Below are 25,378 nucleotides of genomic sequence, written 5' to 3' on the forward strand. Positions count from 1 at the left end.
TATCCCTCAAGCCAATCTTGCTTGGCAGCAAAGCACATATTTAATAGCAGTATAGCTACAAACCATTGTCAGCGTGACTAACAGAAAGGTGCTTTAATATTTCTGCATGACTCATCAGAGTAGTAGGTGGACCCCCCCCCCCTTTACATGTAATGGAATATGATCACGTCAGATCTCAGAAGCTGAGCAGGGTCGACTCTGACTAGCGTTTGGGTGGATACCTGCAAAGAACACAGAGCAGAGGTGGGATCCAGCAGGTTCTCACCAGTTCCCGAGAGTGGGTTACGAATTATTTGTGTTTGCCGAGAGGGGGCTACTAATTGGGTTTGCTTTTCCTTTAGAAATTCCATTAGGTCCAAAAATCATACAGTCCTGTTGTTTCCTCTGTGGCTGGTTAGCGAAGGTAGAAAACGGGATCATTCTCCCTGTTGGGCTGTTTTAAAAACATGTTTTAGTAATAGGGTAAAGTTCCTTGTTTCAGGAAAGTCTCCTTCTTTTGATTTCTAGAAACAAAATGAAGTATTTGAAAGTATTAAGTATTTGACAGGCAGTCAATCAGAGGAGAAGTAGTTGTTTCTGTTGGCAGCAGACGATAGGACTTGCTAGAATGAGTCTAAATTATGGACAGAAAGATACCAGCTGGCAATTGGGAACTTTTTTTTTACAGTAAGAGTTTTTTACAGTAACAGAGAAATTATTAATGCCCCACCCCCAGAATGCCCGGCCATGCCCGCATCGTGCCCCACCCAGCCCCACTGGCGCTACGCCAGTGTTTGAATCCCACCACCACGGGAACCTGTTACTAAAAATTTTGGATCCCACCACTGACACAGAGTCAGGTGATGGCAAACTATCTCTGACCGTCTCTTGCCTTGAAAACCCTACGGGGGCCATCATAGGCTGACTGTGACTGGACACAGCAAAAAAAACAAAACAAGAAAATTGTGGAACAGAAGTTATTCTCCTTCTGTGCCCCTTCCTATTATATTTTAACACAGTTGGGGCAGTGTGTTGTTGTAGCTGCTGCTATTGTGTTGACAGGACCTATGCTATTTAGCTACTGCACACATTAATGTTACATGGCAAATGAAATAAACCTTTTTAGAAATCCATCTCCATGGCGTCCCTAGCCTTCACTTTCATTTCCCCCTATACTTCTCTCTCTTCCCTTTTTTGAATTTATATTTAGACCCTTTTATTGTTTCTTGCTCACACCCTCCTGAGGGGCTCCCAGTGACACTGATATTGTGATATGGTTGATTTGACGGTGTAATTTATGGCCCTGAGTCCGTTGACAGGGAAGGGCAACCTATAAATCAAATAAATAAATGAAAATACATAGGTAGCTGTGTGTGTCTCTGTGTGTATAAAGATACAATTACCATAGTAGACTCGTGGCTATAGCAATGTTGAGAGGCATCAGTTTGTCTGGAAAGAGCAAGGAAAATGGCTCCTACTCCTTTTATGGTCTTAAAGCAGTGGTGTGATCCAAAAATTTTAGTAATAGGTTCCCATGGTGGTGGGATTCAAACTGTGGCGTAGCGCCAATGGGGCTGGGTGAGGCATGATGGGGGCGTGGCCGGGCATTCTGGAGGCGGGGCATTCCTGGGAGGGGCTGTGGCAAGGATGCAGCCGCTGCGCCGGTCTTTGGGTGGGAAACGAATGCATGCAGGCGCAGGCTGCCACGCACGCCGGTGCACCTCCTGCTCGACTGCTTCAAGTTCTGCGCGCTACTGCTGAGAGGAGGGGCGTAACTAAGGCAAAAACCACGTGGCAAAATCACCCATTAGTAACCCCCTCTCGGCACACACAAATAATTAGTAACCGACTCTCGGGAACCTGTGAGAACCTGCTGGATCCCCCCTCTGGTCCTATTGCATTATTATCATGCTGCCTGATCATATTATATTTGGAAATGAGGACATTGCAACAGCATCACCACTCAAATCACTACTGCTAAAGCAAATGCAACATTACAAAAATAGCAGTAAAGCAACGAAGCTGCAGGCTTGGGTTGGAAGAAGTCTTGTTTGCAGGGGGCGCTGGGTGTGGCTCCTAAAACAGAAGCTGGAGTTTCTTCCAATTCCACGTTATCGTTCCCTTTTCTCCAGTATCGGCTTCTGCCCACTGCCCAGAGACAGAGACGGGGTGCCGGGTCAGAGGAGTCCGGGCGCCCCAAGGCCTCCAGCAAAGAGCAGGAACCCCCAGAGAAGGAAAGGCGCCTCCAGGTTGGTGGACAGATGGCTCCCGCTTCCACCTGTCAAATAAAATGAAGAGAAGCTTTTGAGATCATGGTTATTTCTTTCTTTAAAACCTTCCGATGCGCCCTCCTCTCAACCCAGCTCAGGGTTCCCAAAGGGGGCAAACCCACCAAAACATTGAACTGTTGCTTATTTGTCTGTGGGTCTGACACTCTGTTCTGGGCAAGTGCAAGGCGCCTGATTTTAGTTTGCTTGGGGAACAGAACAGGAACTTATGTAGTATGTGCCTCAAGTTGCAGCTGAAGAAGAAGAAGAAGAGTTTGGATTTATATCCCCCCTTTCTCTCCTGCAGGAGACTCAAAGGGGCTGACAATCTCCTTGCCCTTCCCCCCTCACAACAAACACCCTGTGAGGTAGGTGGGGCTGAGAGAGCTCCGAAGAGCTGTGACTAGCCCAAGGTCACCCAGCTGGCGTGTGTGGGAGTGCCCAGGCTAATCTGAATCCCCCAGAGAAGCCTCCACAGCTCAGGCGGCAGAGCGGGGACTCAAACCCGGTTCCTCCAGATTAGATACACGAGCTCTTAACCTCCTACGCCACTGCTGCTCCACAGCTGAGATATCACAACCCCAGCAAGGGGCATTCAAGACCAGTGAGAAGTGGCGGGAGGGGGGTGGCCGTTGCCTTCCTCTGCAGACTCTTTCCTGGAGGTCTCCCTTCCAAGTAACAGCCCTGCTTAGCTTCCAAAATCAGATGGGGTCAGGCTATCCAGTGGTGGCGAACCTTTGGCACTCCAGATGTTATGGACTGCAATTCCCATCAGCCCCTGCCAGCATGGCCAATTGGCCATGCTGGAAGGGGCTGATGGAATTGTAGTCCATAACATCTGGAGTGCCAAAGGTGCTATGCCACGCTGCCTTCCCTTCCCTGACAGCTCCCTTCCCTGTCCTGAAATTGCACCTTCTTTCTGCAAGCGGCAAAAGAGAAATAGTCAGAAGTGAGCCCTTCATTCGCGGCCCCTCCCCTCTTTTGAGATTATAGCTGGCAGAGGCTGGGAAGGACGGGCTTAGCAGAGCCACTGAGACTGCTTCAGATCCAGGTGGAACATCTGAGGTCCAAAATACGGGGGAAGTTGCCGGGAATTGGGGTGCAGCCCAAGAGGTGGAACCGGGAATCCCTTCAGTTTCACAGAGGAGGAAGAGCCAGGTGGAGAGACAGTGTGGTGTAGTGGCTACAGTGTCAGACTAGGTTTTAGGAGACCCAGGTCCGAATCTCCACTCTGACCTGGAAGCTTGCTGTGTGACCTTGGACTAATCACACTCTCTCAGCCTCACCCACCTCACAGGGCTGCTGAGAAGGTAAAATGGAAGGGAGGGGGACAGTGTAAGCCACGTTGGGTCCCCACGGGGGAATAAGGTGGGGTATAAATCAAGTAAACAAAGCAAGTAAATAAACAACAAATAAAAGTTAGGTTCCTTTAAGAAGCAGACCCCCAGGAAGGGAGTGACCCTTTTCTGTGAGTGGCACAAACAACAAACAATGGCTCATTCCGCACATGCAGAATAATGCACTTTCAAACTGCTTTCAGTGCTCTTTGAAGCTGTGCGGAATAGCAAAATCCACTTGCAAACAGTTGTGAAAGTGGTTTGAAAACGCATTATTTTGCATGTGCGGAAGGGGCCAATATCAAGAAGTTGCCCCAGTTATTGGGCCTTGTAACAATCGAGAGATTTTGAGGTGGAGCCCAGGGAGTCTGGGGTTTGGGGAGAGGAGGGAATCACAGAATTGTAGAGTTGGAAGAGACCTCAAGGGCCATCCGGTCCAACCCCCTGCCATGCAGGAACACACGATCAGAGCACCTCCAAAGAAGGAGACTCCACCATCCTCCGAGGCAGCGGATCCCACTTTTGAACAGCCCCTGACTGTCAGGAGGTTCTTCCTAATGTTTAGGTGGGATCTCTTTTCCCGCAGTTTGAGTCCACCAAGATATAACGCCACAAAGTTCACCTTTCAAAGCAGCCATTTTCTCCAGAAAAACTGATCCCTGGAGCAGAGGTGGGATCCAGCAGGTTCTCACCAGTTCCCGAGAGTGGGTTACTAATTATTTGTGTGTGCCGAGAGGGGGTTACCAATTGGGTCTGCTTTTCCGTTAGAAATTCCATTAGGTCCAAAAATCATGAAGTCCTGTTGTTTCCTATGTGGCTGGTTAGCGAAGGTAGAAAACGGGATAATTCTCCCTGTTGGGCTGTTTTAAAAACACGTTTTAGAAATATGGTAAAGTTCCTTGTTTGAGGAAAGTCTCCTTCTTTTGATTTCTAGAAACAAAATGAAGTATTTGAAAGTATTAAGTTTTTGACAGGCAGTCAATTGGAGGAGAAGTAGTGGTTTCTGTTGGCAGCAGACGATGGGACTTGCTATGATGAGTTTAAATTACGGACAGAAAGAGACCAGCTGGAAATTAGGAACTTTTTTTTACAGTAAGAGTTTTTTACAGTAACAGAGAAAGTGTTAATGCCCCGCCCACGGAATGCCCGGCCACGCCCCTGTCATGCCCCGCCCAGCCCCATTGGCGCTACGCCACTGTTTGAATCCCACCACCATGGGAACCCGTTACTAAAATTTTTGGATCCCACCACTGCTCTGGAGTCTGGAGAGGAGTCGTAATTCCGGGAGATCTCCCGCTGCCCCCTGGTGACTCAACCGTCATGAAAGGGGGCAGGTTGTTCAAAGATCAGCAATCCAAGCAAGCACCTGTATGGCTAATGGTACGAGAGGGGGATGGCGTACGACAGCACCACCAGCCATATAGGTGCTTGCTTGGATTGCTAACTACTTGGAGGTGGGCAGCCCCACCTGAGTACAGTTGCGGGGCTTCCTGCTTCACTATAGACCTCGGGATCCCCAGATATTACCTTTTACAAAAACACAGTTGTAAGTGGTGGACTCTCCCAGGGAGCGAAGGTGGATGAAGTTTGTATTTGGTGTCTTGGTGAATTTTATGACCTCAAACTTTTCATAGGGTGGGATCAGCACTTCGTCCTCTTCAGGGTAGAAAGAGATTGCCTTGATGCTGACACCGCGGCAGGTCTCAATGGTGAAGAAGGTGTCCTCCCCAAACTGCAGCGCAACCTCTCTCTTCAGCGAGGAGGAAGTGAAGTGTCCAAAACGGATCATCTTACTACCTCCTGGGACAAGAAACTTTTTGACCCCACGGTACACGCTGTAGCACTTGGGGGCAGCCTTGGCCCCCAGAACCTGAATGGCTCTGGTCAGAAGAAAATGGAAGGTCTTGAAGTGGAAACTGTTGAGGTAATAGTCTGTGTTTTTCCCGGCTTCCGTTACAGCTTTATTGAAAACCTCGTAGAGGTTTGGCTGTTGGATGGTGTAGGCTGCGAGGGCGATGGCGTACTCTTGCTTGAGGCCTGCAGGAGGCGAGAGTGAGATTTCCCTTTCCGCCAGTTGCCATGCCTTGGCAAAGATCCGGTTGTTATCGAACTCAGTGCGGTTCAGTTCCTTTAGATTGGCTGCCATTTTATCTTCACAGCCCTTGTATTGGTCGTCAAAAGAGGTCGGGGCCATGTCAAGTGACAACTGGGGCCAACTATATGTCTGAAACAGAGAGGAGCACACGGGTGCATCATGGCTGGGGAGGCTCCCAACAAGGTGGGCAACAGTTGCGTAATCCTACAGCGTAATCCTACAGCCCTGCCCCAAACCCATCACCGGCTTCCAAAGGCCCCACCAGTCATGGCCAGGAAGCCCTGTCTATAACTCCCACTGGGGGTCCCAACTCCCCGCTGGAGCATTCCTGGAGATTTGGGGGATGGCACCAGTGGAAGGCAGGGTTTGGGGAGGGAAGGGAGCTCAGAGGGGTACACAGACCACCCTCCAAAGCTGCCATTTTGTCTGGGGATCTGTCATCAAATGATCCATGGTGATCCCAGGAGAACTCCAGGCCCCACCTGGAGGCTGGCAACCCCGGGCGCCAGAGATTTTTTAAAATGCAATTTCCTGGCCTGTGGAACTCTGTGCCTGAGACCTGGGTTTTCAATACGGCTGGGATATTGTGTTATAGGACTCCTTGAGGGCATCTCTCTCCAGGGCAGGATTGGTGTGATACCTGCTCTCTCTCACACACATTATATTCCTCACCATCTTGCTAAAGGGCTGGTTTAAAAACAGTTTTATGGTGTGGGATTGGGGTGCCAACCTCCAGGTGGTGCCTGGAGATCTCCTGCAATTTCACCTGTTCTGCAGGGGACAGAGGTCAGTTCCTCTGGAAAAGAACGGGTCCTGTGGCAGGCGGCCTCTGATGTAGAGCCTCACTTTCTGGCTGCGGTCTCTCCTGTCCCCAAATGCCCAACCTGGACTTTCTAAGACAGACTCTTATTTGTAGTGCGCTATATTTATGGGCCATGGTGTTTTCTGATCATAAAAACAAATAGCAGCCACCGATTCAACGGTGGCAGCCAATGAGGCAGGGGTGAGCAAAAAGGGCAAAGAAAAGGGAGCTTGCAGCTCAAAGGCGCCAAATTGCAGGGAGCTGCAATGATTGGCCAGGGCAGGAAAGGTGGGAGGAGCAAGCACATAAAAGTGCCACACCCCGAGCCTCGGCCTTCTTGGCTTGCCGAGGCTCAAGAGCGGCGTGACCCACCCACCCTCCCTTAGTTCAATGGTTAATAGTCGAATTGTTATAATATTTACTGCATAATTGTATTTGTCGCAGCCCGGCGGGTTGGCAACGGGAATCGCAACATCTGGGGGGAGAAGCCGAGCCAGGCGGCCGGTCTTCTCCATGGTTGTGCCCTTGGAAAAGGGCCGGGGGGTGGGGCGGGCTGGTAAGCAAGCTGGTAGGCTTAGCTGGTGCCTGACACCCCAGCAGGAAGGGTTGAAGCCGGGGCTATTCACCCCTGGGGCTCCCAGCTTCGTGCGCAATGCCCGAATGGAGATTGGGCACAGCATGATGTTGCGATCTGTTTGTCTGCCCAGCTTCTTGTGTGTTCAATCTTGTTTACCAGTTAATAAATTGGGCTGTGGTCCAATCCATTTCCAAACTCTGGTTTGGTGTGTTTATTTGCCGGGGAAGGGTCTCACCATCTGCACGCAACTGAATGGATAAAAATGTGTATTGTTTGAACACTGTTTTGTGCATGGGGTTTCTCATCATGTACATGTGGCGTTTGGAGGGGTTAATTGGGTGCTGACCCTGTGTGGTTTTAGGGGGCTGGCAAAGACTTTCCTCTACACCCGGGCATCTGGTCAGTCCCCTGGGTGCCCCCCCCCCGTTGCTGCTGGTTGGGGGGTGGGGTGGGGAGTCTCTGAATTCCCAACTTTTGTTTTGTAAAAGTATGTCTTTACCTCCTTCCGGCACAGAGATATGCCTTTTCCTTTAAGTAGCTGCAGCCTTAGTTTTTAAAGATAAAATCTGAGGTTCAGAGAACCTGCTACAGCTATCATTACAACAGTATATCAATATAACAATGTCTTTTTTAAAAAAAACGCAGCCAGCCCCTCAGCCAAGCGGCTGATTCCAAGGAGTTTTGACCTAACTCCAGACAAAGGGCTGCATAGGGCACGCAATTTGGGGATTAGCTCCCATTGGAGACAATGGGGGATGGGGCACCCCCTTTGGGAGTCCATAACTTTGGACTCCTTGAACCAAACCTCACCAAACTTGGGGGGTCGCATAAGGACAGTCTCCTGATGATACACTGAAATTTTGGTGCTGATATGTCTAAAAATGCACCCCCTGCACGCACCAATGTCCTGGTGCAAAAATTGTTTTGGTTGTGGTGGAGTGGCCGCCTTGGGGTGGGGGGCATCCAACTCAGGTTTTGCCCAGGGCTCCAGTTTGCCTCTTTATGCCCCTGCAGCCCTGATATTCATATATACGTATAAGAGGAAAGATGGGGCGGGGGGGGGGCAGAGTGAGTGTGATGCCAGTACCCTCCCTAGAAAACCATGATCATTTAAGGCACGGTCCGAAGAAAAGAGAATGACTCTACAGCTGCAGATATGAAGAGGAAGGGCAGACGTGCAGCGGAACTGACTGCCAAGAAAATCAAGAACGAATCCAGCCGGCCAAAAAGCCCCATGTCAGCCTTCTGCCCTTCCTATTTTCCTCTCACAATAACCCTGTGCTGTAGACCGGACTAGGAGAGAGACACTTAAGAGAGAGTTTCAAGGCAGAGATGGAATTTGAACCTCTGTTTTCGCTCTCATGGTGCAGGACATGCGTTTGGAGAGGGCCCTTCAATGGCTACTTCTCAAAAGGAGGCACAAGAAGAGCTCTGCTGAATCCGACTAAACGCTTTATTTTCAAGTGCGGCCGGTTGGAGGTTTCCTGGGAGTCAACGAGAGAGGTGTGATGCAGATTGGCCCCGAGTTCCCTATTTGCTCTCCAGAAGCTGGTATCAAACAGTGCACTACCCCTGAACTTGGAGGTTCTGCTTAGACTGTCCCAACCACCCTCCAGAGACCTGGGTCCCATCACGGGAGATGTCAGGGGTCCAGGATAGGCATCCCTGTCAAAGTTTCTCAGCACTCTCGTCTTGCTTTCCTGGGAAATGTACTCCCCTCTGGCAGCTCATGTCTGTGGTTCCCCCAGTTATGTAAAGATGCGCTTGAGGTAATTGCAGATGTCAGGATCCAGGCCTTTCCCCCCTGCCCCTCTCCACACGCGCTTCCTACCAGACGGTCTCCTGGGAATATCCCCACCAGATACAGGACCACGATCCTTTGGAGAGGCGGCATCTTCACTGTCCGCTCCTGAAAAAAAGCCAAACCGGCTGTTTATTTCCACATTGCTTTGCCACCTCTGTGATTCTGCCGTCATGGCAGGGGGGCGGGGGGGGGGTGTCTGGGAACCTGAGATATTCAGGTGGGGAGGGGGTGGGCTGTAGCTCAAAGTCAGCCCAATTTTGCACCACAACAAAAAGCAAAAAAGAAACTAAAGGCACAAAAGGACTGTGCCACGGAGAGACACACATCTCAGGGTGGTATACCTCTACAGATCCCAGCCACAGGTGTGGAAAACCCACAACAGCCAGAAAATAAATCTCCCTTTCTCCAAATCCAAATGATACAACTAACCATGAATATTACCCATTTTGGTAGCCAGTGCATCCGCCCGTCCCCCCCGCCCCCCCCGGGACTGTTCAATAGAGAAATTCTGCGTTCAGATGACTTCTTTATTATGAAACCGCATCAGGAATAAGCAGTGAGACTTCTACGGCCAGAATTAAAGCAAAGCGCCCTCCGTTACACCCCACATTGTCCCCCATGTCATGTCACTCCACCAGTGGTGGGATCCAAAATTTTAGTAACAGGTTCCCTCGCCAGCCCCCTCTCAGCAAAGGGGGCAGAGGCGTACCTAGGCAAACCTGAGCCCTGGGCAAAACCTGAGTTGGATGCCCCCTCCCCATGGGCAGCCACCCCACCATGACCCCAAATTTTTTTTTGCACCAGGTCATTTCTAAATCATTGTCACATTATAGAAAATGCCCCAACTCACAAACCTGAACACAGCAATGGTGAAACACCCAGGTTCTTTGATAGAGACTGGGAAGATAAAAGGTACGAAAGGCTGAGAATCAATGAATTGCAGTACCTGAAAGGGATGAACCCAGTTCAGGGAGTTACATTATTAGTCGCAATTGCTATATGGAACCTTCACGTTCAAAGGCAGGATGCCTCTCGGGGAGGCGAGGGCGTGGAGGCGGGAAAGCAGACCCAATTAGTAACCCCCTCTCGGCACACACAAATAATTAGTAACCCACTCTCGGGAACTGGTGAGAACCTGCTGGATCCCACCTCTGACTCCACCCCTGCCTACCAGTTTCCAGGGAGGAATGGCAATCCACCGGTCCCACAGTACAGAGAAGATGCAGCCTCCGTTGGGGTCCAAACCACCTCCACACGACTGCAGGAACGACAACACCAGGTGCCTAAATGAGCTGATAAGCCTTGCTTGGGAAACGAAAGCACAGAGCGTGAGAAAGTATAACCACAGTCATTCAAAGGGAGGAGGAAGAGGAGAGAAAGGGGACCCCACATCCTGGCCAGGAGACATGGCCAGGTCCAAACAAAAATGTTCTCATGTTCTTATGAAGGGGTCACCATTCCAACAGTGGTTCTTGCTGATGCAGCCTTTCCCATGAGGAGACGGCTTGTGAAGTCATGCGCTCCCTGGACTTGTGCAATCTTCCTGTTCTATATTCCCGTGATCGTCTGTGGTCCACAGGTTTGGGAGGAGCTCCCCTCTTCTTGTGCATGTCCTCATGGGCTACGCTTCCCTTTTGGTGCCACTCCTCATGAATCCTGTGGCAGACAGTATGAAAACCAAGCAGATTTGTGTCAGGATAATTCAGATATTCTCCCTGGGCAGGGTTCTCCCCTTCCTGGAGGACAGCGGCACCCATGGCCACACCTGAGGCATCTACACGAATTATGAATGGTTTGGGCTGGGCTGGCATCCCTGAATGCCTGCTTAAGGCGGTCGAATGCCCATTGACAACGTTCACGCCAGTTCAGAGGCGCTCCAGGCTTCCCTCCGCGGACCTTTTCCTTTTGTATGTAGGAGATCTGTCAGAGGTAGAGCCAACTGAGCAAAATTGTCAATGAGGTCCCTGTAAAAGTTGGCAAACCCAAGGAAGGATTGTCGTTGTCGGCGGGTGTGGGGAGGTTCCCATGCTAGTGTAACCCCCATGCTCAGAATGGGTTGACCCAGAAAGGGGTGGAGACTCAAAGCAGCAGGAGGCTGCAGAGCTCATGTAGTTTGGAGGAGACAAGGCTACCAAACTCGGACCCTGATTTGTATAAGCCCTTAACACCTTGTTAAGGTAAACTGCAATATTGTTGGGAACTACTGGGAAGGTAGTTGTTTATTTTTGCTATGTTGTAAATGTTGGAGTTTATTGTTTCAGGGGTTCTTTTTGTGGTTGTAATGGGTGAGAGTTCTCCTGGAAACCTTCACCATGTTGAATCCTGTTCACCAAGCCCTTGGAGTCTTCAGGAGCCAACCCACTTGCAAAGAAGAATCGGACTTGGCAGTATCAGTAGGCTGTAAATAGAAGGACTTGAAAATGCAACCTGAACAGGACCTCGAAATGTGATGTTAAATGTTGATGTTTTATGTTATATGTTAAGAAAGTAAACCATTTTGTTTTTATAATTGTTGTTGCAAACTCATTCCAAGTTCTGCCCCACAGAACCCACAGATAGAGGTTACACTAGCATGTCCTGCACTTTGGCTTGGTCCATCTTCACACCCTCTCATGAGATGCGGTAACCTGGGAAATCTAGCTTTGTTTGGTGGTACTCACATTTGGAGAGTTTGGTCATCTGTTCTAAGAATGCATCATCCATCTCTTCAGGCTGGCCTGGGGGGGGGGGCTATAATAGATCCCCCCCCAATGAGATCAGTGCAGTTTCTCTCCCACTTAATTTTTACCCAAATGCTCTCAACCTGGCTTGCAGGATTTAAGTCATGGACCTGGTCACAGCTGTAATAATCTTTTATGTATACTATTATTACTACTTCTCCTCCTTTCCTATTTGATCTGTTTCTCTGAAATAGGTTATACCCTTCAATTATTATATTCCAATTATTATGTTCATAAGAACATAAGAACATAAGAACATAAGAAGGAGCCAGCTGGATCAGACCAGAGTCCATCTAGTCCAGCTCTCTGCTACTCGCAGTGGCCCACCAGGTGCCTTTGGGAGCTCACATGCAGGATTGTGCCCTGTGGAAGTCCACAGGATAGGTCCCACACTTATGCTGCTTCCCTTCATCCGCTTCTCTGCTGGCAACTCCTTCCCACTTCTTGTCCTGCTGTATCATTCCTGTTGCTTGTGTTCTCCCCGCTCCTGCATATCTGTAGATCTTTAGATTAAAAGAAAAATTAAATAACCATATCAATAAATGGATAAATCGATGCTAACACTAAAAAATGTAGAAGTACAAAGACTAGTCGATCAGTCTAAACACCCGATTTGCCCCTGCATTTGATAGACAGACTAGGACATCTCCAGCTGCGTAGTTTTCTACACTCGGTGATTCTAGATCACACTGGGAAAAGCCCAACTTGATGGTCACGATGCTTGGATGTACAGCACACTGGGAGACAGACGATTGTGAGTCTGAGGAGCTGAGCAATCGGTAGTTCATGCTGTTCTTTTGCGGTTTGTGCTTTTCACACCGCCATTACTCCCCCTTCATTTCCCACCATAAAAGACAATCAGTGTAATGATTCAAGACTTTTCTTTAATAGTTCATTTTGTATAATAATATATTGATCTGTATTGTCAAAGGCTTTCACGGCCGGAATCACTTGGGTGCTGTGTGGTTTCCGGGCTGTATGGCCGTGTTCTAGCAGCAATCCTTCAGATCCTCTGAAGATGCCAGCCACAGATGCAGGCGAAACGTCAGGAGAGAATGCTGCTAGAACATGGCCATACAGCCCGGAAACCACACAGCACCCAAATATATTGATCTGTTGACAAATTGATATATTGGTCTACTGATAACATTGAATATAAAAATTAAAGATTATATTAAAAATTAAAGCATGCGTGTGAGATAGAAAAATATCCCCTCCCCTGGACGCCAACAAAAAGCCAGCTGAGGAGTAATGCCTGCCCCACTGCAAACAGGGCGATGGGTACTAACAGCGAACATGCCCCGAAACAGAGGGCGTTTCCCCACTCTCCCCTATAACCCCTATGCTGCGCGCTGAGAGCAGCGTGTGGCATCCCTGGTGCGCGCCCGGGCGTCCCCACGACCCCGCGCTCTGCACAGGTCATCAAAAGGCGCCCTTTGCAAGAGTGCCAGGGATGCCGCGCGCCGAGGGGGCGCGATAGCGGCAGCGTCGGGGCGGCTGCACTGTCGCCGCCCCTCTTGTGGGGAGTGCCAGGGGACCCACCTCTACTCTCCTCAAGTAGCGCGGGGCTTAAGGTAAGTGGGGAAAGGCCCAGAGATTCCCCGGCCAATTTTCTTTGAAGTTGTAGGAACGTCGCCATGCGTAATCGGCCAGAGAGAGCCAGGCATTGTTTTTGAATACAAAAGTAAGATTTATTCAGTTCACACCAAGGAAGTTTGAAAGCAACCCCCCCCCCCGCCCCTTGTATTCCTCATGTGCAGGAGCACCTTTTCCACACCCACGCAGGCCAGTTTGAGATGCGGCTGTTGGCCCTGCAGAGGAACTGGTTGGCCACGGTGGGAGACGGGATGCGAGACCACGTGAACCACTGATCCAGTGGGACTCTTCGTGTGGTCGCGGGTCTCCGCCCCTCATTAGACCTGCTGAAGGGTAACCGGTTGGCTGCTGTAATATATTGCGATGTTGGATCAAGTAATCTTCACTGGTGTGATCCAGCAGGGCTTTTCAGAGGTTCCTATCAGGGGAAGACCATGACCTCTGTGACCTGTTGTTTGTTGGAACAGGCAATGTCTGGTGTACACTGATGGGAAGAAGATGCTGCAGGGGGTAGCAAGGGGGCAGTTACATACATAAAACCTTTATTAGGCATAAACAAGGGGGCAGTTATATAGGGCAGTGAGGACTGGACCTTCCTTCCATTTTTGCCCTGTCTCCATGTTCTGCTTCTTCTCAGAAGCCTAACACCCTCTCTCTCCCTCTCTCTTTGCTCTCAGCTAGTGAGGTAGTCAGAAGACTGTCTGTAATCTTGACTATCAAGTATGTAGTTCCTTAGTAAACATTTACCTACACTTGAATCAGATTATGCACCTTTCCTGTTACTAATTCACTCTGCCAACATTGTTGGCTCTCCAGAGGAACTGGCTGTCCGCCGTGCATGACGGGGTGCTGGACTAGATAGGCCCTCTCTGGTCTGATCCAGCAGGGTTCTTCTGAGGTTCTCATGAAGGCCTTGGCTCTATGCTCTGTTGTTGGACCTCCAGAGAAACTGGTTGGCCCGTGTGTGAAATGGGATGCTGGTCTTGATGGACCCTCGCTGGTCTGATCCAGCAGGGTTCTTCTGAGGTTCTCATGAAGGCCTTGGCTCTATGCTGTGTTGTTGGACCTCCAGAGAAACTGGCTGGCCCGTGTGTGAAATGGGATGCTGGTCTAGATGGACCCTCGCTGGTCTGATTCTGCAAGGCTTCTCTTACGTTCTTCTGGTCTGTAGTAGAACAGAAAGCTCAGAAGAACACTTTTATGAGGGAATAGGATTGTAGCCTATTGGAATGTTAATTGCATTCATCATCTCACTTTTATTGTCATTATGATACGTCATGCCCTTGACGTTTTTTCTCATTTTTTTGCATTGTTTTCTAATGAGTCCTATTGCATTATCATTGCGCTGCCTAATTGCATTAAATTTGGAAATGACTAGCTGGCACAGAGGCACGGTGCAGAGCGTATCAGCGTATGAGGGATGTGTGCCAAGCGGTGTCAATTGCAGCAGGAATCTTTCAAGTGCAAGTTCTCAGCATACAGGTGAAAAGGAGGAGTTGGTACGGAGAGGCTAGATGTGAATCCCATCACACACCTGCATCCACCTACCCTGAGGACATTGCAACAGCATCACCACTCAAATTAATACCGCTAAAGCAAATGCATCGTTACAAAAATAGCAGTAAAGCAATGAAGCTGCAGGCTTGGGTTGGAAGGAGCCTTATTTGGAGGGGGTGGTGCTGAGGGTAGCTCCGAAGACAGAAGCTGGAGTTTCCTCCAATTCCAAGTTTTCGTTCCTTTTTCTCCAGTATCGGCTTCTGCCCACTGTCCAGAGACAAAGACGGGGTGCCGGGTCAGAGGAGTCCGGGCGACCCAAGACCTTCAGCAAAGAGCAGGAACCCCCAGAGAAGGAAAGGTGCCTCCAGGCTGGGAGACAGCTGGCTCGCGCTTCCGCCTGCCAAGTGAAACGAAGAGAAGCTTTTGAGATAATGGTTATTTCTTTCTTTAAAACCTTCCGATGTGCCCTCCTCTCAACCCAGCTCAGGGTCCCCAAACGGGGGCAAACCCACCAAAACATTAGAATGAACGTTTGAAACGCAGAGCATCAAAACAGGTTAAATGAAATGTCTGCACGTACCCAGGAAGGAGGGTCTGTGCAGGAATTATGTGTTTGGAGGGGATGCATCTTTACCAAGTGGGGGAAGACGGTGACAGAAGGGGATAGACAGATCTGCCTGGCGAGAGTCTGGAGAGGAGTCGTAATTCAGGGACATCTCCCACTGCCCCCTGGAAACTCAACCATCATGAAAGTGCGGTAGGTTGCTCAAAGATTAGCAATCCAAGTGTAACCCCCATGCTCAGAATGGGTTGACCCAGTAAGGGGTGGAGACTCAAAGCAGCAGGAGGCTGCAGAGCTCATGTAGTTTGGAGGAGACGAGGCTACCAGACTCGGACCTTGGTTTGTATCAGCCCTTAACACCTTGTTAAGGAAACTGCAATGTTGTTGGGAACTACTGGGAAGGTAGTTTTTATTTTTGCTATGTTGTAAATGTTGGAGTTTATTGTTTCAGGGTTTTCTTTTTGTGGTTGTGATGGGTGAGAGTTCTCCTGGAAACCTTCATCATGTTGAATCCTGTTCATCAAGCCCTTGGAGTCTTCTGGAGCCAACACACTTGCAAAGAAGAACTGGACTTGGCAGTATCAGTAGACTGTAACTAGAAGGACTTGAAAATGCAAACCTGAACAGGACCTTGAAGTGTGATGTTAAATGTTGATGTTATATGTTAAGAAAGTAAAACATTTTGTTTTTAAAATTTGTTGTTGCAAACTCATTCCAAGTTCTGCCCCACAGAACCCACAGACAGAGGTTACACAAGCAGGCACCTGTATGGCTAATGGTATGATCGGGCGATGGAGTTCGACAGCACCATTAGCCATACAGGTGCTTCCGTGGATTGCTAACTACCTGGAGGTGGGCAACCCCACCTGAGTATAGTTGGGGGACTTCCTACTTCACTATAGACCTCTGCATCCCTAGGTATTACCTTTTACAAAAGCACAGTTGTAGGTGCTGGACTCTCCCAGGGTGAGAAGGTCGATGGTGGTTGTCCCTGGTTTCTGGGGGCCTGCGACCTCAAACTTTTCATAGGGTGGGATCAACACTTCGTCCTGTTCAGGGGAGAAGGAGAAATCCTTGATGCTGACACCGCGGCAGGTCGTAATGTTGAAGAAAGTGTCCTCCCCAAACTGCAGAGCAACCTCTCTCTTCAGCGAGGAGGAAGTGAAGTGTCCAAAACGGATCATCTTATTACCTCCTGGGACAAAACGGATCTTTTTGACCCCACGGTGCACCTTGTAGCACTTGGGGGCAGCCTTGGCCCCCAGATCCTGAATGGCTCTGGTCAGAAGAAAATGGAAGGTCTTGAAGTGGAAATCGTTGAGGTAATAGTCTGTGTTTTGCCCGGCTTCCCTTACTGCTGCATTGAAATCCCGGTAGAGGGGTCCTTCGATGGTGTAGGCTGCGATGGCGATGGCGTACTCTCGCTTGAGGCCTGCAGGAGGCGAGAGTGAGATTTTCCTTTCCGCCTTTTGCCACGCCTCGGCATAGACCGAGTTGTTAGCAAACTCAGTGCGGTTCAGCTCCTCCAGCTCGGCCGCCATCGCATCTTCACAGCCCTTGTATTGGTCGTCAAAAGAGTTTGGGGCCATGTTAAGTTGCAACTCCGTGACGGACGAGAGGTCTCTCCTTTGGAGGTGGAAACTGGACATCTGAAACAGAGAGAAGCCCGTGGGTGCATCATGGCTGGGGAGGCTCCCAACAACAGTTGCGTAATCCTACAGCCCTCCAGACCCATCATCGGCTTCCAAGGTCCCCACCAGTCATGGCCAGGAAGCCCTGCCTAGAACTCCCACTGGGGGTCCCAACTCCATGCTGGAAAATTCCTGGAGATTTGGGGAGGGGGCCCAGGAAGCCCCATCTACAACTCCCACTGGGGGTCCCAACTCCATGCTGGAAAATTCCTGGCGGTTTGGGGGGTGGTGCCGGTGGAAGGCAAGGTTTGGGGAGGGAGCTCAGGAAAGTATACAGTCCACGCCCAAAGCAGCCTTTTCTCTGGGAGAGCTGATCTCTGCCATCGGGAGATCCATCCTAATCCCAGGAGAACTCTAGGGCCCACATGGAGGCTGGCAACCCCGGGCACCAGAGACCTTTAAAAATGAAGTTTTCTGGCACGTGGAACACTGAGACCTGGGTTTTCAATACGGCCGGGATATCCTGTCAAAGGACTCCCTGATCCTTTCCGCACATGCAAAATAATGCACTTTCAATCCACTTTCAATCCACTTGCCCCCTTCCGCACACGCAAAATAATGCGTTTTCAAACCACTTTCACAACTGTTTGCAAGTGGAGTTTGCTGTTCTGCACAGCTATGAAGAGCACTGAAAGCAGTTTGAAAGTGCATTATTCTGCATGTGCGGAAGGAGCCCCCGAGGGCATCTCTCTCCAGGGTCGGATCGGTGTGATACCTGCTCTCTCTCTCACACAATATGTACCTCACCATCTTACTGAAGAGCTGTCTTAAATCAGTTTTATAGTGTGGATGCCAACCTCCAGGTAGCGCCTGGAGATCTCCCACAATTTCAACTGTTCTCCAGGTGACGGAGGCCGTGGCACGTGCCATTGGAGGGCCCCCCCCTTCCCCTGCACCCCCACAGTGCCCCCCACCCCCATTTACCTTAGTTTCTCTCTCCTGCAGCCTGGGGGGAACTTCCCTTCCCAGGAGACCTTTCACCAGGCTGCACGAGAGTGGAACTAAGGGGCAGGAGAGAAAAACAAACGTAACCAGAGGTGGGATCCAGCAGGTTCTCACAGGTTCCCGAGAGTAGGTTACTAATTATTTGCATGTGCCGAGAGGGGGTTACTAATGGGTGATTTTGCCATGTGATTTTTGCCTTAGTTATGCCCCTCCTCTCAGCAGCAGCGCCCAGAACTGGAAGCAGTCTAGCAGGAGGTGCACCGGCGTGCGTGGCAGCATTCGTATGCATTCGTTTCCTGCCCAAGGACTGGCGCAGCGGCTGCATCCTTGACACAGCCCCGCCCCCAGAATGCCCGGCCACACCCCCATCGTGCCCCGCCCAGCCCCATTGGCGCTACTCCACAGTTTGAATCCCACCACCATCGGAACCTGTTACTAAAATGTTTGGATCCCACCACTGAACGTAACTGCATGGGGGGTGCCGGACGTGGGGGGAAGGGGATGCTGCGAGCGGGGGCGTGGGGGCAGGGCTGGGAGCCATTTTGGCACGGGCTCCATTTTGCCCCCCTGCCTCTGGACAGAGGTCAGTTCCCCTGGATAAAACAGCTGCTTTGAAAGGTCCTCAAGCTGTGGAGTTTCCCAGTGTGAACTTTCTAAGACACACTTTTATTTATAGTGTGTCGTATTTATAGGCCACAGTGTTTTCCGATCACAAAAACAGCCAAATCTATGAAAACGTTGTGAGGATGTATATAGTATGAACACCTTTTTATTTCTCATCATGTTCATGTGGGGTTTGGAGGGGTTCATTGGGTGCCGACCCTGGGTGGGTTTAGGCGCCTGGCAAAGACTTTCCTCTCCCCCCCCCCCCGGGCATTTGGTCAGTGACCTTGGATGCCCCTGATAGCGGTGTCAGAAATAATGAAATCCATTTCTGATTTTGCTTCCCACATACAAATGAAACTGTATTTTATTTTTCTGGGTCCCACCATGTGAGATATCAAGGATCCAGGACGAGCGTCCTTGCCAAAGTTTCTCAGCACTTTGATCTTGCTTTCCTGGCGGAAGCACAACTTTGTGTGATTCCCCCTGTTATGTCAAGATGGGCTTGAGGTAATTGCAGGTGTCAGGATCCAGGCCTTTCCCCGCCCCTCTCCACAAGCGCTTCCTACCAGACGGTCTCCTGGGAATATCCCCACCAGATACAGGACCATGATCCTTTGGAGAGGCGGCATCTTCACTGACCGCTCCTGGAAAAAAAGCCAAACGAGCTGTTTATTTCCTCGTTGCTTTGCCACCTCTGTGATTCTGCCGTCCTGGCATGGGGTGGGGGGTGGGGGGTCTGGGAACCTGAGATATTCAGGTGGGGAGGGGGTGGGCTGCAGCTCAAAGTCAGCCCAATTTTGCACCACAACAAAAAGCAAACTCATATCCTTCTTGAATGCTGTCTTCACAGTAACCTGTGCATGGTTTTAATTCACCCTTTGTTGCTTCCAAGACTTGAGCACTCCAAGTCCCAGACCACTCGCTTTCTGCTAAGTGACTGTAATCCATCGATCACCTTGGCAGGGGCTAAATTCTTGGAAAGCATTTTAAACCCCCGTATTTAAATGTTTTAAAGGTTTTCTCTTTTAAATGGAAACCTACTAATAATTTATATGCCATTAAAGGTTAAAAATTGAAAAACTGAAAATTGAAAAAAGCAAAAAAAAGAAACGAAAGGCACAAAAGGACTGTGCCACGGAGAGACACCGGGTGGTACACCTCTGAGGATCCCAGCCACAGGTGTGCACAACCCAGAAAAGAAATCCCCCTTTCTCCAAACCGATCGTGAATATTACCCATTTCGGTGGCCAGTGTACGGCCCCGGACAGTCCAAATAACAAGACTCTGTGTGTTCGGATGATTTCTTTGTTATGAAACAGCTCCAGGAATCAGCAGTGAGACTTCTAGGGCCAGAATTAAATCAGAAGCAACAAAGCGCCCTCCATTATACCTCACGTGACACAACACCACACCTGGCTTCCAGTCCCCAAGAAAAAATGGCACCCAGTGGTGGGATCCAAAAATTTTAGTAACAGGTTCCCATGGTGGTGGGATTCAAACAGTGGCGTAGCACCAATGGGGCTGGGCGGGGCACGACGGGGGTGTGGCCGGGCATTTCGGGGGCGGGGCATTAATAATTTATCTGTTACTGTAAAAAACTCTTACTTAAAAAAAAAAGTTCCTAATTTTCAGCTGGTATCTTTCTGTCCATCATTTAAACTCATTCTAGCAAGTCCTATCGTCTGCTGCCAACAGAGACAACTACTTCTCCTCTAATTGACTGCCTGTCAAATACTTAATACTTTCAAATACTTAATTTTGTTTCTAGAAATCAAAAGAAGGAGACTTTCCTTAAACAAGGAACTTGACCATATTTCTAAAACATGTTTTTAAAACAGCCCAACGGGGAGAATGATCCCGTTTTCTACCTTCGCTAACCAGCCACATAGGAAACAACAGGACTTTATGGTTTTTGGACCTAATGGGATTGCTAATGGAAAAGCGGACCCAATGAGTAGCCCCCTCTCGGCACACACAAATGATTAGTGACCCACTCTCAGGAACTGGCGAGAACCTGCTGGATCCCACCTCCAATGGCACCCCGACAATCCCACAATCCAGGGACAATGCAGCCTCTCCCAGGGTCCAAACCACCTCCACTCCACTCGACTGCAGGAACGACAACACCAGGTGCCTAAATGAGCTGATAAGGCCTTGCCTGAGAAACGAAAGCACCGAGCGTGAGAAAGGACAACCACAGTCATTCAAAGGGAGGGGGAAGAGGAGAGAAAGGGGGCCCCACATCCCGGCCAGGAGACATGGTCGGGTCCAAACAGAAATGAGCTGATCAAGGTACAGTCAGTTCCAGTCACAACATTTCCTTTTAAAATTATATTTAAGTAAAAACAAGGGAGGTTCATGGCATTGGTGGGGGCGGATCGGGTCAGTGCAGGCAGCCCTGCAGGGAAGGTTTGCAGGACAAGCACCAATCCGATGACCAGAACTTGGTCTACAGCTCTCTGAGTCAGCTAAGCATTGCATTGAAAGTAACTTGGGGGTCAAGGCAAGTTTTCGGATTAAGCCCAGACCACCCTGTTGGGGACGTGTTGGGATTTGGCAAGTGTCTGTCACACAACCGAGTCAGGAAAGAGTTAACTGTAGGTTAAGTAGATGCTGAGGTCACTGTCTAATGAGCTGCAGTGGCGTAGGAGGTTAAGAGCTCGTGTATCTAATCTGGAGGAACTGGGTTTGATTCCCAGCTCTGCCGCCTGAGCTGTGGAGGCTTATCTGGGGGATTCAGATTAGCCTGTGCACTCCCACACACGCCAGCTGGGTGACCTTGGGCTAGTCACAGCTCTATGGAGCTCTCTCAGCCCCACCTACCTCACAGGGTGTTTGTTGTGAGGGAGGAAGGGCAAGGAGATTGTCAGACCCTTTGAGTCTCCTGCAGGAGAGAAAGGGGGGATATAAATCCAAACTCTCCTCCTCCTCCTCCTCCTCCTCCTCCTCCTCCTCCTCCTCCTCCTCCTCCTTCTTCTTCTTCTTCTTCTTCTTCTTCTTCTTCTTCTTCTTCTTCTTCTTCTTCTAATGAGAAGGTCAATTGATTAGCTATTGGCCAGTCTGGTCCGACATTACCAGTGAGCCAGATAGCCCCGTATGACTGAAGTTACGAGTTATTATTATTATTTATTAGATTTAATAGACAAGTTAACTTGTTTCCTTTGTTCTGTTCTGTAGGTGGTGCGAGACCACGTGTAGAACGAAGTCTTCATCTGCCTCAGCTAGCAGGACTCTGGCTGGATGCAACTGACAGAAAGCATTTATCTTTTGTAACCTTTTTCTATTATCATAGCCAGTAAAGTTTTTCTCTCTTATAATAGCAACTGAGACTCTGACGTGTTTACCGTGTTTCCCCGAAAATAAGACAGTGTCTTATATTAATTTTTGCTTCCCAAGATGCGCTGTGTCTTATTTTCAGGGGATGTCTTATTTTTCTGTGTTCTGTTCGTCGGGCATGCTTCCAAACAAAAACTTTGCCACGTCTTACTTTCGGGGGGTGCCTTATATTTCGCACTTCAGCAAAACCTCTACTACGTCTTATTTTCAGGGGAAGTCTCATATTTGGGGAAACAGGGTATCTTGAAGCTCTGCTAAATGAGCACACATTTGACAATAGGATGAACAGCCTAAAAATCAAACCAGTCACTGGAAACAAGTCACTGGTTAGTTGCCTTCTCTGCAGCAGTGCGGGAACGGGCTGTCAAATAATAAGAACATGAGAACATAAGAACAAGCCAGCTGGATCAGACCAAAGTCCATCTAGTCCAGCTCTCTGCTACTCGCAGTGGCCCACCAGGTGCCTTTGGGAACTCACATGTAGGATGTGAACGCAATGGCCTTCTGCGGCTGTTGCTCCCGATCACCTGGTCTGTTAAGGTATTTGCAATCTCAGATCAAGAAGGATCAAGATTGGTAGCCATAAATCGACTTCTCCTCCATAAATCTGTCCAAGCCCCTTTTAAAGCCATCCAGGTTAGTGGCCATCACCACCTCCTGTGGCAGCATATTCCAAACACCAATCACACGTTGTGTGAAGAAGTGTTTCCTTTTATTAGTCCTAATTCTTCTCCCCAGCATTTTCAATGGATGCCCCCTGGTTCTAGTATTGTGAGAAAGGGAGAAAAATTTCTCTCTGTCCACATTTTCTACCCCATGCATAATTTTATAGACTTCAATCCTATCCCCCCTCAGACGTCTCCTCTCCAAACTAAAGAGTCCCAAACGCTGCAGCCTCTCCTGATAAGGAAGGTGCTCCAGTCCCTCGATCGTCCTCGTTGCCCTTCTCTGCACTTTTTCTATCTCTTCGATATCCTTTTGGGTGACCAGAACTGGACACAGGACTCCAAGTGCGGTCGCACCACCGCTTTATATAAGGGCATGACAATCCTTGCAGTTTTATTATCAATTCCTTTCCTAATTATCCCCAGCATAGAGTTTGCCTTTTTCACAGCTGCCGTGCATTGAGTTGACATTCCCATGGAACTATCAACTAAGACGCCCAAATCCCTTTCCTGGTCTGTGACTGATAGCACTGACCCCTGTAGCGTGTATGTGAAGTTTGGATTTTTTCACAGTCAACCTGGCAACCCCACAGGGTTTTTTTCAGAGAAAGACACTCAAATTCTCTTTCCTGCCTCTAAGTAGTAATCCTGGACTTCTTTGGTGGTCTCCCACCCAAAGTACTAAGCAGGGTCAACCCTGCTTGGCAGGTGAGAGCTGAGGAGAGCAAGCTAGTCTGGGCTAGCCAGGTCAGAGGGTCAGTAACAGATGGGTCATATCCTTCCTCTAAACCAGGGGTCTGCAACCTGCGGCTCTCCAGATGTTCATGAACTACAAATCCCATCAGTCCCTGCCAGCAATTGCGGACCTTGATAAATTAGGTGAGTGGGCTCAGAAATGGCAAATGCAGTTCAATGTAGCAAAATGCAAAGTGATGCACATAGGGGCAAAAAATCCAAACTTCACACACATGCTACAGGGGTTGGTGCTATCAGTCACAGACCAGGAAAGGGATTTGGGCGTCTTAGTCGATAGTTCCATGGGAATGTCAACTCAATGCATGGCAGCTGTGAAAAAGGCAAACTCTATGCTGGGGATAATTAGGAAAGGAGTTGATAATAAAACTGCAAGGATTGTCATGCCCTTATATAAAGCAGTGGTGCGACCACACTTGGAGTCCTGTGTTCAGTTCTGGTCGCCACATCTCAAAAAGGATATCGAAGAGATAGAAAAAGTGCAGAGAAGGGCAACGAGGATGATTGAGGGACTGGAGCACCTTCCTTATGAGGAGAGGCTGCAGGGTTTGGGGCTCTTTAGTTTGGAGAGGAGACGTCTGAGGGGGGATAGGATTGAAGTCTATAAAATTATGCATGGGGTAGAAAATGTGGACAGAGAGATATTTATCTCTCTTTCCCACAATACTAGAACCAGGGGGCATTCATTGAAAATGCTAGGGGGAAGAATTAGGACTAATCAAAGGAAACACTTCTTCACGCAAGGTGTGATTGGTGTTTGGAATATGCTGCCACAGGAGGTGGTGATGGATAGCTTTAAAAAGGACTTGGACAGATTGATGGAGGAGAAGTCGATCTATGGCTACCAATCTTGATCCTCCTTGATCTCAGATTGCAAATGCCTTAGCAGACCAGGTGTTCGGGAGCAGCAGCAGCAGCAGAAGGCCATTGGTTTCACCTCCTGCAGTTGAGCTCCCAAAGGCACCTGGTGGACCACTGCGAGTAGCAGAGAGCTGGACTAGATGGACTCTGGTCTGATCCAGCAGGCTAGTTCTTATGTTCTTATGGAGAGCTGCAGGTTGCAGACCCCTGCTCTAAACTGTTACAAGTATATGTCACTCCAGTCCTGAAGGAGTTAAATGTTGCTTGTATGTAAACAACTTGCTGATGTCACTTGGTGAGGAGTTGAGCTGTTGATGAGCTATTGGTCAGTTAAATCTCCATTGCTTTCGTGCAACAGGTCACGTGTCCCGAGTGGTTAAAAAGTACATCAACGTTCTCTTTTTCTGGTCTGTTGCTACTAAGAAAAGCATAAAGAAATATGTAGTGTTAAGTGTGCAGCTACGTACCAATGTTTGTAACGGGGTACATTAGTATTTTCTCCAATGTTCTGTCTGCATGTCAACTTACTTAGTTGGATAGTACACTTAATATAACTGTGCAACTCATGCATCGCGGTTCATTATTCCCCTAACTCTGGTAACTAAGTATATCTCTTTGCAAAGGAAAATCCCCCAACATAAACATGATTAACCGTAAGCAAGCAGGGCTATGAAGCTCCAGCCACAAAGGCCAACATCTTTATCCCCCCCTCCCAATCTGAAGGAATTTGTGCTGTTGCAGAACCAGAAAACCGGGATTCAAAGAGGTGGTACCTTTTACCTGGCTCTCTCTCTCTCTCCACTGGAGACCAGGGATATTTGTGGCTCTGTGGTCCCCTTCGCTCTTCCGAAAGCCTTTCCTCCGCTGTGGGACACTGTTGGATTGGCAGGTGAAAAGCCGTGGGTCTGCTTTTTATAGAGCCCCCTTCCCCCCTCCCCCGGCTCACTCACGAGCTATTTATACTTGACACATCTGCACAAAATGTTTGGGATGAGATCGTGTTTCAAAACAGGAGGAGAGGATACAGATAGATTTCCCCCTTTAAGACAGAGATGGTGTTCTTGCTGCAGCTGGGAAAATACCCCCCACCCCACCCCCGTAGTGACACATCAGCTTTGGACCAAGGTGCGGAACTGACTCCCGTGGGGCAGCGGAGTTCATCAGTTGCAGCAAAGATTTGTCTCGCATTTTGAGGACATTGATTATTGTTGTCAATTTAGTACCTTACGAAGGAAACGTTGATGGGTTCCGCACAGCTTTGCCACCTCTGGGATTCTGTCATCCT

General features: G+C 49.2%; 2 protein-coding genes across 3 annotated transcripts; both read right to left on the reverse strand.

Moving 5' to 3' along the window:
* Positions 1 to 1,967: 1,967 nt before the first annotated feature.
* On the reverse strand, positions 1,968 to 24,972 carry LOC125432217 (GPI-linked NAD(P)(+)--arginine ADP-ribosyltransferase 1-like). Of its 2 annotated transcripts, none has more exons than XM_048495675.1 (4): positions 24,874 to 24,972; positions 19,045 to 19,122; positions 16,162 to 16,885; positions 1,968 to 2,257 (listed from the first exon to the last, which is right to left on the reverse strand). In XM_048495675.1, the coding sequence occupies exons 2-4, from the start codon at positions 19,105 to 19,107 to the stop codon at positions 2,157 to 2,159; spliced, it is 888 nt and encodes a 295-aa protein (XP_048351632.1). In that variant the 5' UTR covers positions 19,108 to 19,122; positions 24,874 to 24,972; the 3' UTR covers positions 1,968 to 2,156. The 2 variants fall into 2 exon arrangements, with proteins under 2 accessions (XP_048351632.1, XP_048351630.1); XM_048495673.1 differs by lacking the exon at positions 1,968 to 2,257 and adding an exon at positions 14,403 to 15,071.
* On the reverse strand, positions 3,265 to 12,369 carry LOC125430688 (erythroblast NAD(P)(+)--arginine ADP-ribosyltransferase-like). Its single transcript, XM_048492816.1, has 6 exons — positions 12,220 to 12,369; positions 11,973 to 12,084; positions 10,033 to 10,166; positions 8,889 to 8,966; positions 5,118 to 5,807; positions 3,265 to 3,375 (listed from the first exon to the last, which is right to left on the reverse strand). The coding sequence occupies exons 1-6, from the start codon at positions 12,367 to 12,369 to the stop codon at positions 3,265 to 3,267; spliced, it is 1,275 nt and encodes a 424-aa protein (XP_048348773.1).
* Positions 24,973 to 25,378: the final 406 nt, after the last annotated feature.

The sequence above is a fragment of the Sphaerodactylus townsendi genome, linkage group LG04 (assembly GCF_021028975.2).
Source record: "Sphaerodactylus townsendi isolate TG3544 linkage group LG04, MPM_Stown_v2.3, whole genome shotgun sequence".
NCBI lineage: Eukaryota > Metazoa > Chordata > Lepidosauria > Squamata > Sphaerodactylidae > Sphaerodactylus > Sphaerodactylus townsendi.

Coding starts and splice junctions, on each gene's coding strand:
- LOC125432217 (XM_048495675.1), bottom strand. CDS start 19,107: ATGCCGCCTCTCCAAAGGATCATGGTCCTGTATCTGGTGGGGATATTC. Junction 16,886..19,044: donor TATTCCCAGGAGACCGTCTG/GTAGGAAGCGCT, acceptor TCTCTGTTTCAG/ATGTCCAGTTTCCACCTCCA. Junction 2,258..16,161: donor CAACTGTGCTTTTGTAAAAG/GTAATACCTAGG, acceptor TTTATTTGACAG/GTGGAAGCGGGAGCCATCTG.
- LOC125430688 (XM_048492816.1), bottom strand. CDS start 12,369: ATGAACTACCGATTGCTCAGCTCCTCAGACTCACAATCGTCTGTCTCC. Junction 12,085..12,219: donor ACGCAGCTGGAGATGTCCTA/GTCTGTCTATCA, acceptor TTTAATCTAAAG/ATCTACAGATATGCAGGAGC. Junction 8,967..10,032: donor CCATTCCTCCCTGGAAACTG/GTAGGCAGGGGT, acceptor GCTTTTTTTCAG/GAGCGGACAGTGAAGATGCC.